General features: G+C 32.3%; 1 protein-coding gene and 1 long non-coding RNA gene across 4 annotated transcripts; one reads left to right on the top strand and one right to left on the bottom strand.

Moving 5' to 3' along the window:
• Positions 1–324: 324 nt before the first annotated feature.
• Positions 325–1186, bottom strand: LOC127151363 (mitogen-activated protein kinase 16-like). Its single transcript, XM_051090933.1, has 4 exons — positions 1121–1186; positions 912–1049; positions 712–767; positions 325–385 (listed from the first exon to the last, which is right to left on the bottom strand). The coding sequence occupies exons 1-4, from the start codon at positions 1184–1186 to the stop codon at positions 325–327; spliced, it is 321 nt and encodes a 106-aa protein (XP_050946890.1).
• Positions 1187–5077: 3891 nt separating this feature from the next.
• Positions 5078–12634, top strand: LOC103500250 (uncharacterized). Of its 3 annotated transcripts, none has more exons than XR_007824222.1 (6): positions 5078–5461; positions 5932–6096; positions 6725–6794; positions 7420–7481; positions 11749–11831; positions 12103–12634. It is a non-coding gene; the product is annotated as an uncharacterized LOC103500250 (long non-coding RNA). The 3 variants fall into 3 exon arrangements; XR_001764139.2 differs by having other exon boundaries at positions 6623–6794; XR_007824221.1 differs by lacking the exon at positions 5932–6096.
• The last annotated feature ends 4904 nt before the right edge of the window (positions 12635–17538 follow it).

Raw genomic sequence — 17538 nt, 5'->3', positions numbered from 1 at the left:
CAAAAAGTAAATAATATTGGCAGCTAAGAATTTATCATTTTCATCCAAAATCAAAAGGTTCAATACACTAAAAAAGGCTTAGAAATCACTTGAATACATGTTCGAGATGTAAAAGAGTCACGTTCTAAAGACGAACGAGAAAACAAATAAACTAATAGTTACCTCAGACTTCTCCTTTGGTATTACCCCAACACATCTCGATGCACTGATACTTACACTTTTGAAGAGATGAGCATAATTATCTTTCCCTCTGGTGATCATTTGGTGGATTGAGTTAATATTTCCAAAAATGTTTTTAGAAGCCAAAGAAAAGGAAGTGAAAAACTACCTTTCAGAATCGATGTTATTCTCAGTGTTGTTCTGCTCGGTAGGACTAACCCACTCCCTGAAAATATGACAATCATAATTTTGAGGACTTTGATAACTTGCCCTCATAGAGAAGACAACTTTAATTCCAAGACATGTTTCATTTCAAACTTCAATTCAAATTATTAGCGAGGTAAAGAAATGTTCTGCCTTTGAAGTGGACTTCTTCTTTCACCTTTACCATGGTGCTCTTCCAGATTTGCAAACTGAAGCATAAATCGATCGACGCCACTAAGCATAAGCAAGAGAAAGTAATGGATTATTCCCTCTCTATAAATGTTTTCTTTTTCTTTTGGAACTAACTGTAAATGATGTCAATATTTAATTACGAAGAAAAGTCTCTACCTTGGATGCATGAAGGTAGTTGGATGATCTCCACCATGTAGACAACCCTGACGCATCTGGGGATGATACTCTAAAATTTGTAGACTTCATACATTAAATATATTATATTCTTTCATTAAGTTTAACCAACCATAATTTTGGAAGGGAACCTTCATCTCCAAAACTTGGACAGCAAGATTCGAGTTGCTACGTTATATTACCTCTGTATAAATCAACTCTCTAACATCATCTTTTGATAACTTCCTCCTTTCAAACTCAAACTCAAGTTTTGAAATTGGTTGAATAGAAGGTTCAAGTTCTTGTTTTGCCATGTCGTTCAAGTAAGGATCAGCAAGGGCCTGAAATTGAATGAATATATTATAAAGGCATGTTATTAGGTTAATAAAACAAGTTGGTAGATTTGACTCACCTCTGCAGCTGTTAGACGACATTTGGGATCAAATGCTAGGAGACGTTCCAGTAAACAAAGTGCCATTGGGTCAACATTAGGAAAAGGGGTCTAACCGTCTCGAAAGTTGGTGATGAAGATGGAGATGGGAGTTGTTCTTCGAAAAGGAGGCTTGACTATCTACGTTTGTTCGCTAAGATTTCCAAAATGTTAAACGCTCGAGAGGAGCAAACGATAAACATTTTACAAATGCAATGGCTGGGCACAGTGGTGGCGACAGCGAGCACAACGACAGGACACAAACGATGACAGAGATGGAAGAAACTGATGTATGCTGGAGGTGGAGGCGGAAGTTGTCGAAGAAGAGAGGGAAGAAAGTGATGAGATTGAGAAGGGTGAAAGAAATTTGAGAAAGATGAAAAATTGTGTGTGGGAGAGTTTGAGAAAAGAGTAAAGTAAGAGAAAGAAAGTTGAATTTTTACAAAATTAAAAAATAAAAATAAAATAAAAATGGACTTTAATGTCAGTTCTATAAAAGCAGGGTGTTTAATGTCGGTTTTAAACCGACATTAAAGCTCTATCTTTAATGTCGACTTAAAATCGACATTAAACATCTGCCTTTTGAAAAACGACATTAAAGCCCATTTTTCATTTTTTCCACCCGACATTAAAGACCAGATTTCTTCTAGTGAAAGGGCAATCATGGACAATTAAAGGTGAAACAGTCATCTGCCCCAATCCATAAAAAGGGACAAATTAAGGATAAGTGTCGTTTTTGCAACAAACCTGGACACTATCAGAAAGATTGTCTGAAACGTAAGGCATGGTTCGAGAATAAAGGTAAGCATAATGCTTTAGTATGTTTCAAATCAAACTTAACTGAAGTTTCTTATAATACATGGTGGATTGATTCTGGTTGTACCATTCATGTTTCCAATACGATGCAGGGATTCCTTACGACCCAAACCACAAACCCAAATGAGAGATTCATTTTTATGGGAAATAGAGTCAAAGTTTTACATGAAGCTGTGGGAACCTATCGTTTAACTTTAAGTACTGGATATCATTTAGACCTTTGTGATACCTTTTATGTTTCTTCTATTTCTCGTAATTTGATTTCCTTGTCAAAACTTGATACTTCAGGTTATTACTTTAAATTTGAGAATGAGTGTTTTAGTTTATTCAAACATAACATTTTTATTGATTCTGGTATTCTTTGTGATGACTTATATAAATTAAAGCTTGATAATGTTTTTGCTGAGAGTTTGTTAACCCTACATCATAATGTTGGTACTAAACGTGGTCAAACTAATGAATCGTCAGCTTACTTGTGGCATAAACGTTTAAGTCACATATCCAAAGAAAGAATTAAAAGATTGATAAAGAATGACATTCTTCCAGATTTGGATTTTACTGACCTTGGAATTTGTGTGGATTGTAAAGGAAACAAACAAAACACACAGTTAATAAAGAAGCCACAAGAAGCTCACAGTTTCTTGAAATTATACACACTGATATTTGTGGACCTTTTGATATTCCATCTTTTGGTGGAGAAAAGTATTTTATCACCTTTATTGATGATTTCTCACGTTATGGTTATATCTATTTATTGCATGAAAAATCTCAAGCAATAGATGCCTTAAAAGTATTTCTAAATGAAGTTAAAAGGCAATTAGATAGAAAGGTGAAAATCTTAAGATCTGATAGAGGTGATGAGTATTATGGAAAATATGACGAGAATGGACAATGCTCCGGTCCATTCGCTAAATTCCTAGAAAGTCATGGCATATATGCTCAATACACAATGTCAGGAACACCACAACAAAATGGTGTTGCAGAAAGGCGAAATCGTACATTAATGGATATGGTTAAAAGCATGTTAATTAATTCATCTTTACCTGTGTCCTTGTGGATGTATGCATTAAGAACCACTCAATATTTATTAAACAGGGTTCCTAGTAAGTCAGTTCCAAAGACACCTTTTGAACTGTGGATAGAAAGGAAATCTAGTTTAAGACACCTACATGTTTGGGGTTGTCAAGCGGAAGTAAAAATTTATAATCCACATGAAAAGAAACTGGATTCACGAACAACCAGTGGTTTCTTCATTGTCTTAACCACAATAAGAGAATAGTTGAGATTGGAAATGCAAGGTTCATTGAGAATGACATAATTAGTGGGAGTTTGGAACCACGTACAGTGAAAATTCAAGAAGTTAAGGTGGAAATTCTCTCATCTATAACTTCTTCTCAAGTTGTTGTTCCTGTAGTTGTTGACTCTGTTAACAATCCACAAGAACAACAAATTAATGGTCAAACACTACATAATGATGTTTTAACAAGTGAACCTGTAACTGAGAGGCCACAGGAAATAGTTAAGAAGATATGTCAGATCAAGAAGATCAACTATTTCTGATGACTATTTGGTTTATTTGCATGAGTCAAAATTTGATTTAAGCATTGATAATGATCCGGTTTCGTTTTCACAAGCCATTAAGGAGATAATTCTACCAAATTGTTAGATGCTATGAAAGAAGAGTTAAAATCTATGGATGATAATGAAGTTTGGGATCTTGTAGAATTGCCTAAAGAAAGTAAAAAAGTTGGGTGTAAATGGGTCTTTAAGACCAAACATGACTCAAATGGCAATATCGAACGATAGAAGGTTAGACTTGTTGGCAAAGGTTATACTCAGAAAGATGACATTGTCTACAGAGAGACGTTTTCTCCTGTCTTGAGAAAAACCCATTAAGAATTATTATGGCTTTGGTAGCTCATTATGATTTAGAGCTTCATCAAATGGATGTGAAAACTGCCTTTATGAATGGAAATTTAGATGAAAAAGTGTTCATGGATCAACCAGAAGATTTTATGGTTGAAGGAAAGGAACATATGGTGTGTAAATTAAAGAGGTTAATATATGGACTTAAACAAGCTTCCATACAGTGGTATCTTAAGTTTAATGATACCATCACATCTTTTGGGTTTAAAGAAAACATAGTTGAGTGATGTATATACCTAAAGATCAGTGGAAGTAAGTTTATAATTCTTGTTCTATATGTTGATGACATCTTGCTTGCTACAAATGACTTTGGTTTATTATGTCAAACCAAATAATTTCTTTCTAAAAACTTTGAAATGAAAGATATGAGTGAGGCATTCTATGTGATTGGAATTGAAATATTTTGTGACCGAACACATGGATTGTTAGGATTTTCTCAAAAAAGCCTATATTAATAAAGTTTTAGAGAAATTTAAAATGGACAAATGCTCTACAAGTGTAGTTCCAATTCAGAAGGGAGACAAATTTAGTCTCATGCAATGTCCAAAAAATGAATTGGAATGAAATCAAATGGAAACTATTCCTTATGCATCTATTGTTGGAAGCTTATTGTATGCACAAACTTGCACTAGACCAGACATCGGTTTTGCTATAGGTATGCTAGGCAGGTATCAAAGTAATCCAGGAATGGATCATTGGAAAGTTGCAATGAAAGTTTTAAGGTATCTGCAAGGAACAAAGGATTATATACTTACTTACAAGAGATTTGATCATCTTGAGGTGATTGGATAATCAGATTCAGATTTTATCGAATGTGTGGATACAAGAAAATCCACTTTTAGCTATTTTTTCCTGTTAGCTGAAGGAGCAATTTCATGGAAAAGTGCAAAGCAGTCTATTATCACTGCATCCACTATGCACTACTACAAAACTGGGTTTACTTGACACTTACAATCTATAAATACTTGACATTTTTAATAAAAACTGTCAAGTAAAATGAAAAAATGTCAAGAATAACAAAAAAGCTAAAAACTGCATAATTTTTTAACTTTTTTTTCCAATACTTGACACCTTAAAAACGTCAAGTATAGTTTTATTTACTTGACACGTTTTAAATGTAATGTATTAGCTATTTTGAGATAAAACATTTGTCCTTTTCTATAGAAAAAAATTATCCCCAAATTTTCATTTCCTTTCTTTCTCCATATCACGATCTTTTTCCTTTCCTCTTCCCTTCGCCACAAAATTTTCCAATTGTATCATCTAAACTGCAACCCTACCTTCCACCATCACACATCAAGCGGCTTCAACTTTGTCCATAATCGCATGTCGGGTGGCTCCATCTCCATCCATCGTCGTACGTCGGATGGCTCCAAGTCTGTCCACCACTGCAAGTTCGTGACTCTCTCCGTGACCTTGCACCTGTCGACGTGACTCTACCCGTGTCCCTGTTTCAACTCCTTCCACCGTTGTAAGTTTCGTGGCTTCACCTCCCTCCACTGTAGTAAGATCTATCGCCCTTGATTTATGTAGAGGCTCCACCGCACTAGATCTGCCGCTAATCATGGGCTCCCTTGAAAGGTCTTCAATCTCTTTATTATACCTTATTTATATGCCTTTTTCTCCTCTTATCATTTCAATCTTTTTTATTCCAAATTCAATTCTCCTTCATCCAGTTGGATTTCTTCTTTGTTTTCTCCTCTTTCGTGGTTTTGATTATAGAATCGTCACTAAAAATGTGGTTTAACAACAACGAAAAGATGTCCCATTCTTCTCTTTTTTCATTCTCAGTTGTGTAAGAGGTTCTTTAATGAGTTTATGAGTTCGCTTAAGCAACCCAAGTAGCCCTTAGTCTTGATAGAGTGCTTGCAAAAGTTACTTAGTTTCGGTGAGATCTTCTCATTCTAACTAAAAAGTCGATTTCTCTTTTAATAAACCATTTAAGAACTCTGTTTTCTACTTAAATCCTCAAACATCCTTCTTTCTCCTCTATTAGATTTGCAACGGTGAGAGAGTTCTTATTGTGATATTTAGAGATTCAAATCCTACAGGTGGTAGCAAAACTGCATGGAATACTGAGACCATTTCTACTTCGGAAATGCTTCCTTGGAAGAAAGAAATTATAATGTATGCAACCATGACCAAATATCAGAAAAACTTTTAGGAAGATTTTGTTAACAAGACATTGAAAAATCATCTCCTTGAGAAGGGATCAGGTAGTTTAGCTTTGGGTTTGACTATTAGTATATAAATGCAATGTGCTTGTTGTCACTACTAATTATGTTGTCGTATATTTACTTCTTTATCATGTTTTATCAGTTATCATATGGTATATAACTAGCGAGATGATATTTTCTCTTGGTTGTTAGTTAGCTTTGAAGTTGCTAAATAGCTAGGGGGTTCAGGGATAAGTTTCTAACTCTTTTTAACTATCTTGCTCTAATATACTATCAACGTTCAAGATGAAGTAATGAAATTCTAAGATTATACTAGTGTTGATGGCTTTTTTCTCAACCCATAGAGTGGGTCGAAGTTAGTGGGTTACTTTTTGCTTTTTTTTTTTTTTTTTTTTTTGGTTTGGTTGAATTTTTTAGAACTAGTTGGTTTTGTTATTTTTGAAAAATAAGAGTCGAACCATCTGTTATGTAATATTTAATTGGTTTGGATGAACTTGCATGCTACAAAATGTGTTCAATTCATTTTTATGTAATAATTAATTGGATTTTCCTTTACATACTGCAGGTAGACTACAAATTTTGCAAATATTTCCATCATGATAGTGTTGGTGATATGATTGTGCATTAAGGATTACGTAATTAACCAAGTTAACTTTTCTACATGTAGATCCAGAAGTTTAATGATGTTAACAGCAACTACAAAATATTTATTCGAAGCACACAGGCTGGTAGTCTGGGTATAAACCTTACTACATTTATTTTTTTTCTTTGCCAGTTTCTGCATTGCAGCTGACTCACCATGTAAACTACAATTATACACTAGAACCTACAAATGGATTTGCAAGCCATGGATAGGTGTCATAGAATAGGTCAATTGTGCAAACTTGCAACTTCTGATCAATCTATAGAGGTAGCTTGTTGTTTGTCTTAATCTTTTGTGTGTATATCCATGATGGTATCCATCAGTATTCTGTGCAACAATTTCGTGAATTCTTTCGTTTTGTCAGGGCGAAGTTCTCTCTATCTTTTGCCCTCTATTTATCTGTTTCCCTTAAGTTGTCGAGTCGATAGGAGTAGTGTTCCAAATTATAGCTTCTCTAACAGACTGAGTTGTGTTGTTCTCTTTATATATATATATATATATGGTAATTTGTTGTCAGCCGGCGGAAGCTGTGAATTGCTTGATTGGTTGTTCTTCTGAATTGTAGCCACTGATATTCCATACTAGAAATGGAAGTTCATTTTGTTTAGCAAGTTAACGAGGTTTATCATATGTATTTGTAGGACACTTTAGGCATCAACTAGAACATTTAAAACTAGGATTGCTGTCTAATGGTCGTGAACCTTGCTTTCTCTATCCAGTTATCGTTGTCGGTATGCTTAGAGTTGGGGCAATGGAAATAGCATATGCAGAAGCTGAAGAGGTATGTCCTTGATTTTTAATTCATTGGAGAATCGTAGACTGTCTCTAGTGTTTGTTGTTTTAGATTTTCTAAAGGTTTATTTAGATATTATTTTGCATTCATGACCATAGTTGCACATTATAACGAGCATATATACATATTTTCTTAATGAAAAGATAATACGTATTTTCCAATGTATGGTTGGAATATATTGGCTGCTTTGAGAGTTTTCCCTAGTATGTCGAATAGAAAACCGAATGATCTTTGTACTTGTTTAGAAATTAATCCACTCTCTGTTATCTCAAGTATCTTTCAACAAAATCTAGTATAACAAGTCCACAAAATTCATGTTCAGTAGTTTATGATGCAATTAAATTGATTGTCTCTCTTTTTTATTTGTGAACTCCACCGCTCCATAATTGCATTTTTGGTACCTCTCTAGTGTTTTAAGCATATTGATCTCTAAACGCACATAACAACCCATATTATTACATCTTATTCACTACAAGAAATAACATATACGATAGCAAATGAAAAAGGCTATAATAAACTTTCTATAGCCTTTTCTGAAAGTCCTGACAGCCCATGTTATTAAAACTTTGGGACTTTTTATAGCATTTTTCCGAAGCTATAATGAGTGCTATCGTAGAGTATAAAGAAATAGCTTATATACGTTGCTATAAAAATATTTGATAGCGTTTTTCATTAGAGCTATAATAAGTTTATATAGCTTAAAAACTGTGCCATCTTTGAAATATATAGCCTTTTTTCAACGTTATAATATACTATTTATAGCTATAGTAGTAAGCTATAATATAGTATTTATTGTTATAATCAAGCTATAATAATGCTATTTAATTGTTTTCAATTATTATAATAATTATGATAACCTTTCGATATCGTGACTCTATATATCTTTTCTATGAGAGAGGTAACTTTTTTCTCAAAAATAATTTTTGAATTAATTAGCTTTTGATAAATTTTAGTTCAAAGATTAAACGTTAGTTAAATCTAAAGACATATATACTTCATAGATTAATGAGTACTAAACTTCCATTCATAATGTATTACAATTACAAAATAAAGTAGTCAGTAATTTACTTAATTAATGTTGCGGTCTAAATGTACCAACCACACAAATTAAACCTCGAAATACACAAATTAGTCAATGTATCAACCATACAAATTAACCCTCAAAATACAAGCATCCAAATCCATCCACAACGTCCATCCTTAACCAACCACACGTCTCCCTCTTTGAACAGTTGCTTCTCCATTCTTCATCACCACCACCTAAAAAAGAAACACCAAGAACAAAAGAATGTTAAAGCTGAACTTTTACTTCCTAGTTAATCATCATCAAACACACGCATCCAAATACATCCATAATGAAAAAAATATATAACTCAACTTTTAGTCTTTTTGTTTTTCTGTCCAAAAGAAAAAAACAAACAGCGAGAGGAAGAAAACAAATTATAAATCTCTTGTTGGGCTACACCTAAACAGAACACTCCATTAATGACCAAAAATAACTTGTATATAAGACAAAAACAGTGACAAGAAGCAGACTAATACAAGTTTATCATTCAGGCTTTAAAAGAAGAATCTAATTCAGGTTAAGGACAAGCTACAGGAAATGAGAAAATCCCAAAAAACCAATTATCTTATCAAAATCATTAAGATATTTGAACAAACACAAGGAACACTCACCTCGATTTATCATCTTAGCTTAAAATGTGATTCCTAACTTTTTTAGAATATACTCGGTCTTCTGGAGTTGACTTCATATGTCTGTTCCAAAGATTTATCATCTTAGCTTAAAAACATTGAAACAAGATTGCATAGACTTCCAAAGAAGTACAAAAGGGTGTTAAAACTTTCATTCATAACTCATTTAACAAAGCAGCTTTGAAAAAGAGTATATGATCTTAGCAAAGCACATAATTCTTGGTATCTTTTTCTTTATTCGACAGTTGACACAATATGAAGACTTCTACTAATATAGATGAAATTGTATTGCAGCTGATTTCTCTTCCATAGCCAAATGAATTGCATTACAACTATCTATTAATACATCTGGCAGAACAACCCAAAAAACACAACAATTAAGGTTTTGAAATCTTTTAACTACTCAAGAATGTATCTAATCCAGATACGCCTGACTTTTAAATAATTTGGATACAAAAATAAATTATTTGTAAAGCATCAATAGAAATCAAGATAATAAGATTTTTAAATTCTTCAAACATACCAATTTTCGCCTAAACTTCGTTTGTAAAGGACTCCACAACTAGTATGTAAGCATAGTATGCATAAATAAAGTTATCACAAGAAAATCTACTTAACAAACTCAAACCCAAAGAAAATGACAAACCAATAAAATACATTCAATCTATTTATCAATAGAAGATAAGCAAACATTAATCTAATAGTGACAGACAGAGATGACAATAGAATAAGCAAGCATTATTTTATTTACCAACGAAGAGCTAGTAATAAGAAATGCCAATAGTTTACCAACAAAAAACCTAGAAAATATCTTACCAATTGATGATTTAAACATCGGAGGTTTCTCAGGTGGTAGAGCTTCAGTGGGATTTAGTGTGGGATGGTGGTAAATAGAGTCCTAAAGTGGTAGAAAAGAGTCAAATAAAATCCATAAATGCAATATAAGGAATAATATAGTTGCACAGACAATCAATTAGAGTTCTCACTTCAGAATTTGGATGTTTCCCTTTCTCTTCTTCCTCTTCAATTGTTCATCTTTTTGGAGGTCCCAAATGACTGGCCAGAAGACAAAATACACAGTGCTTAAATATAAATTATAAACTATGGTATATTCCTGAAAGGGAAAAATAATTTAATTGCATGAAGAACAATAACACCAATGATAAGCAAGAGAGTTTTTTTGTTTCTTTTGAACTCAATGGTCATCCTATAACTGTTGCTTCTTTCTTGTTTTTTTCTTTCTTATTAATTAATATTCATAGCAAATACTCAAGGCCAGTAAAAGTTATCTGCTATCTACTCCCCTAAGAATCATGGAAGATTGTCCAAATTGTGATATAAAAAGGAAAACCTACAAACATTTGAAATGGGCAAGCAAAATCAAGTAGGACATTTGCACTTAATCGAAGCAGAGAAAGAAAACCAACCAAATTGGTAAGCAGCTCAAAAACTCAGTTGAAAATGCCAACTCCAGCATCAGCATTGCGAGCCAGCTTTGTCCACCCCGTGTGGTAGGAGTCTAGGCAATCCACCTGCTCATATGTATGAGCCCCAAATAAGTCTCTTTGCGCCTCCACAAGATTGGCAGGCAGCCTAGCACGCCTGTACTTAATATGTGATTTTCCTTGATTAATCGAAAATGTGAATAATGAAATGAGAAAAGTTATCAATTAATTTGAGTCAAAAGCCTATTGGTATAAAATAAATCCAACAAAAACCATAAATACTCACCAAAACATACCAACAACAGCTCCAATGGTATAGATCAAGCTTCATCGACGACAGATCTCAACACGAGAGGGATTCGACATTGTGGTTCAACTTTCGACAGTAAACGTGGTTTCAACACAGAGGCTAGGTGCAGATTGATGGTGTGGCATCCTGTCGACGTCCGACAAGTTAAATGGCGCAAGGGGGTGGCTAGGTGGTAGCTTCTCGGGTTATCAACAATAGAGGTTCCTCGTCGATGTGCAAGTGTACAACCTATCAATTGTACCGTGATAGACGACGAAAGAGAGAGATGGTGAGGAGAAAAGAGCGATAAAGAGAGGGAGTGAGCAGAAGAGAGCGACGGAGAGAGGGGGAGAGATGACAACGGGTTTCTGAAATTTGAGAGGGGAGAGGAATGAAATAAGGGTTACTAAAATTTGAGAGGGAATTGAAAGGAGGAGAAAATGATTTGGTGAAATTGTGGGGAAATCCTTTTAATTTTTAATTGAAGGTATTTTATTCTCACATTTTTCAATAGCTCTATTTGAAATGGGCTATCCTCGTGGGCTATTAAAAAGCCAATTTCTTGTAGTGATTCTTCAATTGTTCTTGTTGGTTTTGTGTGGTGTTAAAATGTAATAGGGTTTTACTAACATTGTGAAAAAAATTATGCGATGTGGTCTTGCTGCAACATTTATTTTTAATTTATTTTTAATGTGTAGTTATATGTATGGATTGGTTGCAATTCTGCACAATTTAGAAATGTGTAGTTATTTTTAATGACGTGTAGTTATATGTATGGATTGTTTATGGAACTACAGATATTGTCTTTCTCAAATGTGTTTCATAGGGGTTCAAGTTTATGTTCATGACTTCATGGAAGGAGAAAGAATTATGAGAATCTTCAACTACAAAACCCGAAAGCATAAATCTGTAATGTTTTTTCTTCTCCAATTTTAGGTTTTTCATTTGCTTTAAGAAAAAGGACATCTAAGTACTATGACATCCCATGTGTTCTCTCTTATTCTTTTGATAGCTATGTGAGCAACCACCCACTAAGTCTTAATGTATGTTTGTAAGCATCTAATACTTCATAGAAATTCTACATTTTGTGTCTATTTCAAGGACATAATTCTAGTATCAAAGGTCTTAGACTTAAAAGTTAGAGTTCTTAGTTTTAATGTTGTTCTCATTTTGTTTGTAGATTTCAAGAAGTTGATGATAACAATCGTGAGACTTTGAGTTTGGAGTTATCTAAGAGTGTGCACTACTACAAATATGGGTTTTAACGACGCAAGTTTTGGGTCATAAAGACTTTCAACGACACAATTTTCGCGTCGTTGAAGCCACTGTCAAGAAAGACTATTTAACGACACTTTGAAAAAGGTGTTATTTAATATGCTTAGATGATACCAAAATTGTGTCATTAATACCTTTACCTTGACGCAATAAATATGACACCGTTATCTAGAACTCCACCAATATGTTGTCATCAATACCCTTATATTGACGCAAATCATCTGTCACCGTTATCTATACCTTGACACTAATATATTGTCATTAATACTCTTAGATTGACGTTTTAAATGTGTCGCTGTTATCTATTACTCGACACAAATTTATTGTCATTAATAACCTTATACTGACGCTTTAAATATGTCACAGTTATCTATAACTTGACACAAATATATTGTTATTAATACCCTTACATTGGCACTTTAAATGTGTCACCGTAATCTCTCACTCGACACAAATATATTGTCATTAATACTATTACATTGACAATTTAAATGTGTCATCGTTATCTATCACTCGACACCAATATATTGTCGTTAATACTCTTATAACGACGCTTTAAGTGTGTCACCTTTCAATATAACTCGATACTAATATATTGTCGTTGTAAATATTTCATTACACAAAATTGTTGTCAAGAAAAGTGCTTTAACGACACTATTTATATTTAATAAAGGCTTATATGTCGACACATGTTTGGTCTCGTTATTCTTCATTTTCGCAACACATATTTTTCTGTCATATATTTCTTCTTTCAAAAAAATGAAATACTAAATTTCAGCATTACCCACATATGTTTGGAAAGATATTTATATTGATAATAAAAAAATATAACTTACATTATCGGTAAAGATTTTACAATAATCTAAAAGATAAATTTCCTGTAATATTACATGTATGTGTGACCTAATCTAATCTAACTGACGCATAAATGAGAGCTTGATCGATACATTAATCCATGGATTCTTCAACTACCTACAAATTTGAAGAAAATGAACCTTAGCCAACATTCATTACGGAAAATGCATAAACATAAGCATAAACATTAAGTACATGTCAAACAAAAAACACCTTCTTAATAAGCAGACCAATAAACTTTTCAAAATAAGTGTAACGCCCCAAAAATTTAGATAATTTTGGAGTCAGTTATCTTAATTTTGTTTATCTAGATTTAATTTATTGGGCGTTATTTTGAATCCATTTAATGAGAATTATTTGATTTAAGTGGGAATTAAAATTAATTAAATATTTCTTGGATGAATATTTAATTAATTAGAGGTTTTGACACGTGGTGTTTGTTGAGTTTTTATTAAATGGTAGGTTAAGAGGATTAAGTAAAGTTGTGGATTTTAGTGTTGTTGAAGTTAAATTTAATTAAATAATTATGGACGTTATTTAATTAAACCGTAGGGTGGAAAGTTTGTTGGAGATTTGATAATTATATGTATACGTGGAAATATATATATAATTATTATGTTAAAGGAAAAGATAATTATATTTGTTGAAATATAATTATTTAAGGAAAATATAGTTGTATTTTGGAGAAAGGATATTTATTAAAGGAGAAAAAGTAAAATAATTATATTTTGGGAAAATATAATTATTTGTAAAAGGATAATTAATTACTTTGGAGAAAGATAAACAATAATTAATTATTGTGGAAGATAATTAATTACTTTGGAGAAAGATAAACAATAATTAATTATTGTCGGAGATAATTAATTATTTTGGAGAAAGATAAATAATAGTTAATTATTGTGGAAGATAATTAATTACTTTGGAGAAAGATAAATAATAATTAATTGTTGTGGAAGATAATTAATTGTTTTGAAGAAAGATAAATAATAATTAGTTATTGTGGAAGATAATTAATTATTATGTAGAAAGATAAATATTGTTTATGGAGTGAAGTTGTTATGGTTGAGTTAAGATAATTCATGTTGGAAGTTATAAGTGATTTATTGGAAAAGATTTGATTGATTAAATTAATTGAGGACTTAAGTTAATTTGAGATTTTGGAGGGAAAAGTTAGTTTTGGTGGAATTGTAATTAATTGAGTATATATATATAGATATATATATTTAATTAATAATTTGGAAAAGTGAAGTTAATTATATGTTGGAATATAATTATATTTGTTTGGAAAAGAATATAATCCATAAGGAGAGAGATGGTTGATTTGATTGGACGAAAAAGATATATATTTATAAGAGAGAATAATGGTTTAAATAAATATATATTTATTGTAGATTTTGGTGAGAGAAAAATAATAATAATAAAGAAGTATTATTATTATTATTAATGGTTATAAATGCCTAAGATTAAGGCATTTATTTAGGAAAGATAATGGGAATAAAGATATATGTATATTTTTTTGGTATTATATATATATATATATATATATATATATATATATATATATATATATCCTAAAAGGAAAAGAAAAAGGAAAAGGAAATAATAATAATAATAATTATTGTTATTATTTGAGTCTATAAATAGCATTGGAATGCTTAAGATGTAAATAACGGAAAAAGAAAAAGGTTCTTTATCTTCTTCTCTAAGATAACCCTCTGCTGTCGCCGCCTCAGTTGAAGTTAAGATTGGTCTCTTTGGAAGCTTGAGGATTTAAAGTGATGAATTTTTCATCAAGGATAAGAGGATTTTCCAACCTCCATCTGAGTAACCTTGGTAAGCCAATAAAATTAAATTAATATTTTATTAATTTAATTTTGGATCTATTTGGGTTTTCTGTAAAAGGTTCAATTGGCTAAACTTTTTAAGATTTAAATCTTGGATTTTTCCCAATCAAGGTTGAATTGGTTTCAACCCCAATTTTTAGAAAGTTAATTAATTTGGGAGAATTTTTGGATGTTAGCCAATTGCTAATTTCATTAATTAAGATACTAAGTGTTCCTTTTATGATTAGGATATGGTTAATTGGAGAATTTTACTGTCAACTAGGGAGTACCTTTGTTTGGCTAAAATCTCCAGGTAAGAGATTCTCCTACTAGACCTTCGAACTGAATTCAAGAGACCGCATGTAATTATGATTATGCATTGATGGTAGCTAAAATGCATAACTTGATGCTACTGATAATGACTGTCATTGTATTGATGTTGATGATGATGACTGAGATTATTATGTTGATGATTGATGATGATGACTGATGTTATGTTAATGACCGGTAGTATGTTGTTGATGACTGTTGATGATTGTTAATGCATGATATATTAATCACATGATTAAGGACGTTAAGATTAATACTAATGCATGTTATGATGTTATGTTATGCTACATGCTATGGATAGGGTGTTCTGTTAACTTTGTCTATTAGAGTCGTACCTGCATGGGTGTCCTTCGGGATCACCACCTATTTAGGACTGTGTGGTCCGACGGGACGCCAGTCTAGCATGGATATAGATATGATTCGAGTGATTCGACGGGGTCCTCGCATCCCGATTGTCTTAGTGTTACCCCCGGGTTCACTACAGACCAGCATGTCCTAGGTGCTCCCTCGGGACACCGAAGACCAGATTTTCATTTCTACGGGAGCGCATGTTGCACGTGTTCGGGAACGTGCCAGAGATTGGGTACCATTTTCAGGACTCTAATGGGAAGTTAACAGACACCTAGCGGGACTAGTAGTAGGTCCCTTACTGAGTATATGTTTATACTCACTCTTTCTATGTTTAACATTTCAGGCGAAGGTAAAGGTAGAGGAAAGCTGGCGAGCGACAGAGAAGGATCCGTGACATGCCATATGGGGACTCAATTTTGCTTCCGCGTTTATGTTTCAGTGTTTTAATATTCCGTTTTTAATGAAAAATTTATTCTTCCCTCGTTTCAAAAAGTGTCTCTTGTCATTGTTTCTTTTTAGTAACGACCTCAGCTTAGTATAAAGAGTTGGGTCGTTACAATAAGCGTCCAAAGTTTATACAACCAAGGTTTTTAATAAAAGACCCATAAAGAATGAAAAAGATTAAAAAAAAAACACTGACTACATAAGCATAGGCATAAGCATTGTATATAAATGTTGCAAATGTAAATTTTGATTCAATCTTTACAGGCCAAGCAATTTTCTAGTTTGCATCAAGTTGAAACTTAGCATAAACTTACCCTTAGCCCCCCTCCTCCAAAGTAAATACAAAACAACATGATTCCTATAACATATGTCTAAGCGGATTGAAAAAAATAGCTTATCAATGAATACCATAACTGCAGAATAATTAACACAACAAAGTATCCAGTTCCTAAGTACGTGTCAACATGATTCCTACAACATATGTCTAAGTGGATCGCACAAAATAGATTTTCAATGGCTACCACTACAGGATAGTCAAAGCAACATTCCTAAGTACACGTTAACATGATTCCTAAAATAAAATAGTTAAGTTACGTTACAAAACATAAAGCACACTTACCTATTTCTTTTACTAAATCTCCACCCCTATATCTTGATTACCCTCCACAGAGGCTTCTTCTTTCTTGCAAGTTCGGAAGCCCTAATAATGAAGAGCAAACTACGTAAGTTATACAATTATTGTTTCATATGCAATATATTAACTTATTATTTGATTCCTAACGGAGTTCATAATAAATTAAGTTAACATCATTTTCAAGTTATTCCAAGAACAAAAGTTGCAACCAATGTTATGAGAAAACAACAAACAATGTAACAAATAACAAACACTTTAAAATTTTACATACTTCAAAAATCCAAATAATATATAAAATCAAGTTGCAAAATAAGTTTGTTTCAAAACTTTCTTACCATGAAGATTGGGAAGTGTTGCTATCAAAGATCTCTTGTAGTGCCTCTTCTATCAAATTCAACCCAAAAAATCGAGTAGACAATATATTGATCTAAATAATTCTTATTTTTTTCTGGGAACCATAAAACAAGAAAACATCATCATTGACATTCAACACATAAGCAAATCTTTAATGGCTTAAATTGAGAAGTCCTAGTTTTGTATCTTATTCTCTTATAGTTTTTAATTTAGTCTATCACTATTCGTAAATGTTAAAATTAGATGATAATGAAACTTACATAGCATGATACTTCATAGATTGGCAGAAGTTCGAAAAAGCAAAAAAAAGTCATCTAAGTGAGGAAAAATGAAAGTTTTTTACTAATTGAAAAATGTAATATACTAGTTGCAAGCCAAGAACCATAAAATCCATAAATGAACATTATTCCTTTCCGTCTCAAATTTTTATATCCATATGGCCAAAAATAAATGAATTTTTCATACATTTTGCAATTATAGAAATTGAAAAATAAATAATAATAATAATAATAATAATAATAATAATAATAATAGCAAAACAATGTGAAAT

This window comes from Cucumis melo, chromosome 10, assembly GCF_025177605.1.
Source record: "Cucumis melo cultivar AY chromosome 10, USDA_Cmelo_AY_1.0, whole genome shotgun sequence".
Taxonomy (NCBI): Eukaryota; Viridiplantae; Streptophyta; class Magnoliopsida; order Cucurbitales; family Cucurbitaceae; genus Cucumis; species Cucumis melo.
Note: the sequence above shows the minus strand (reverse complement) of the source record. Positions and strands in the feature narration are given on the sequence as shown.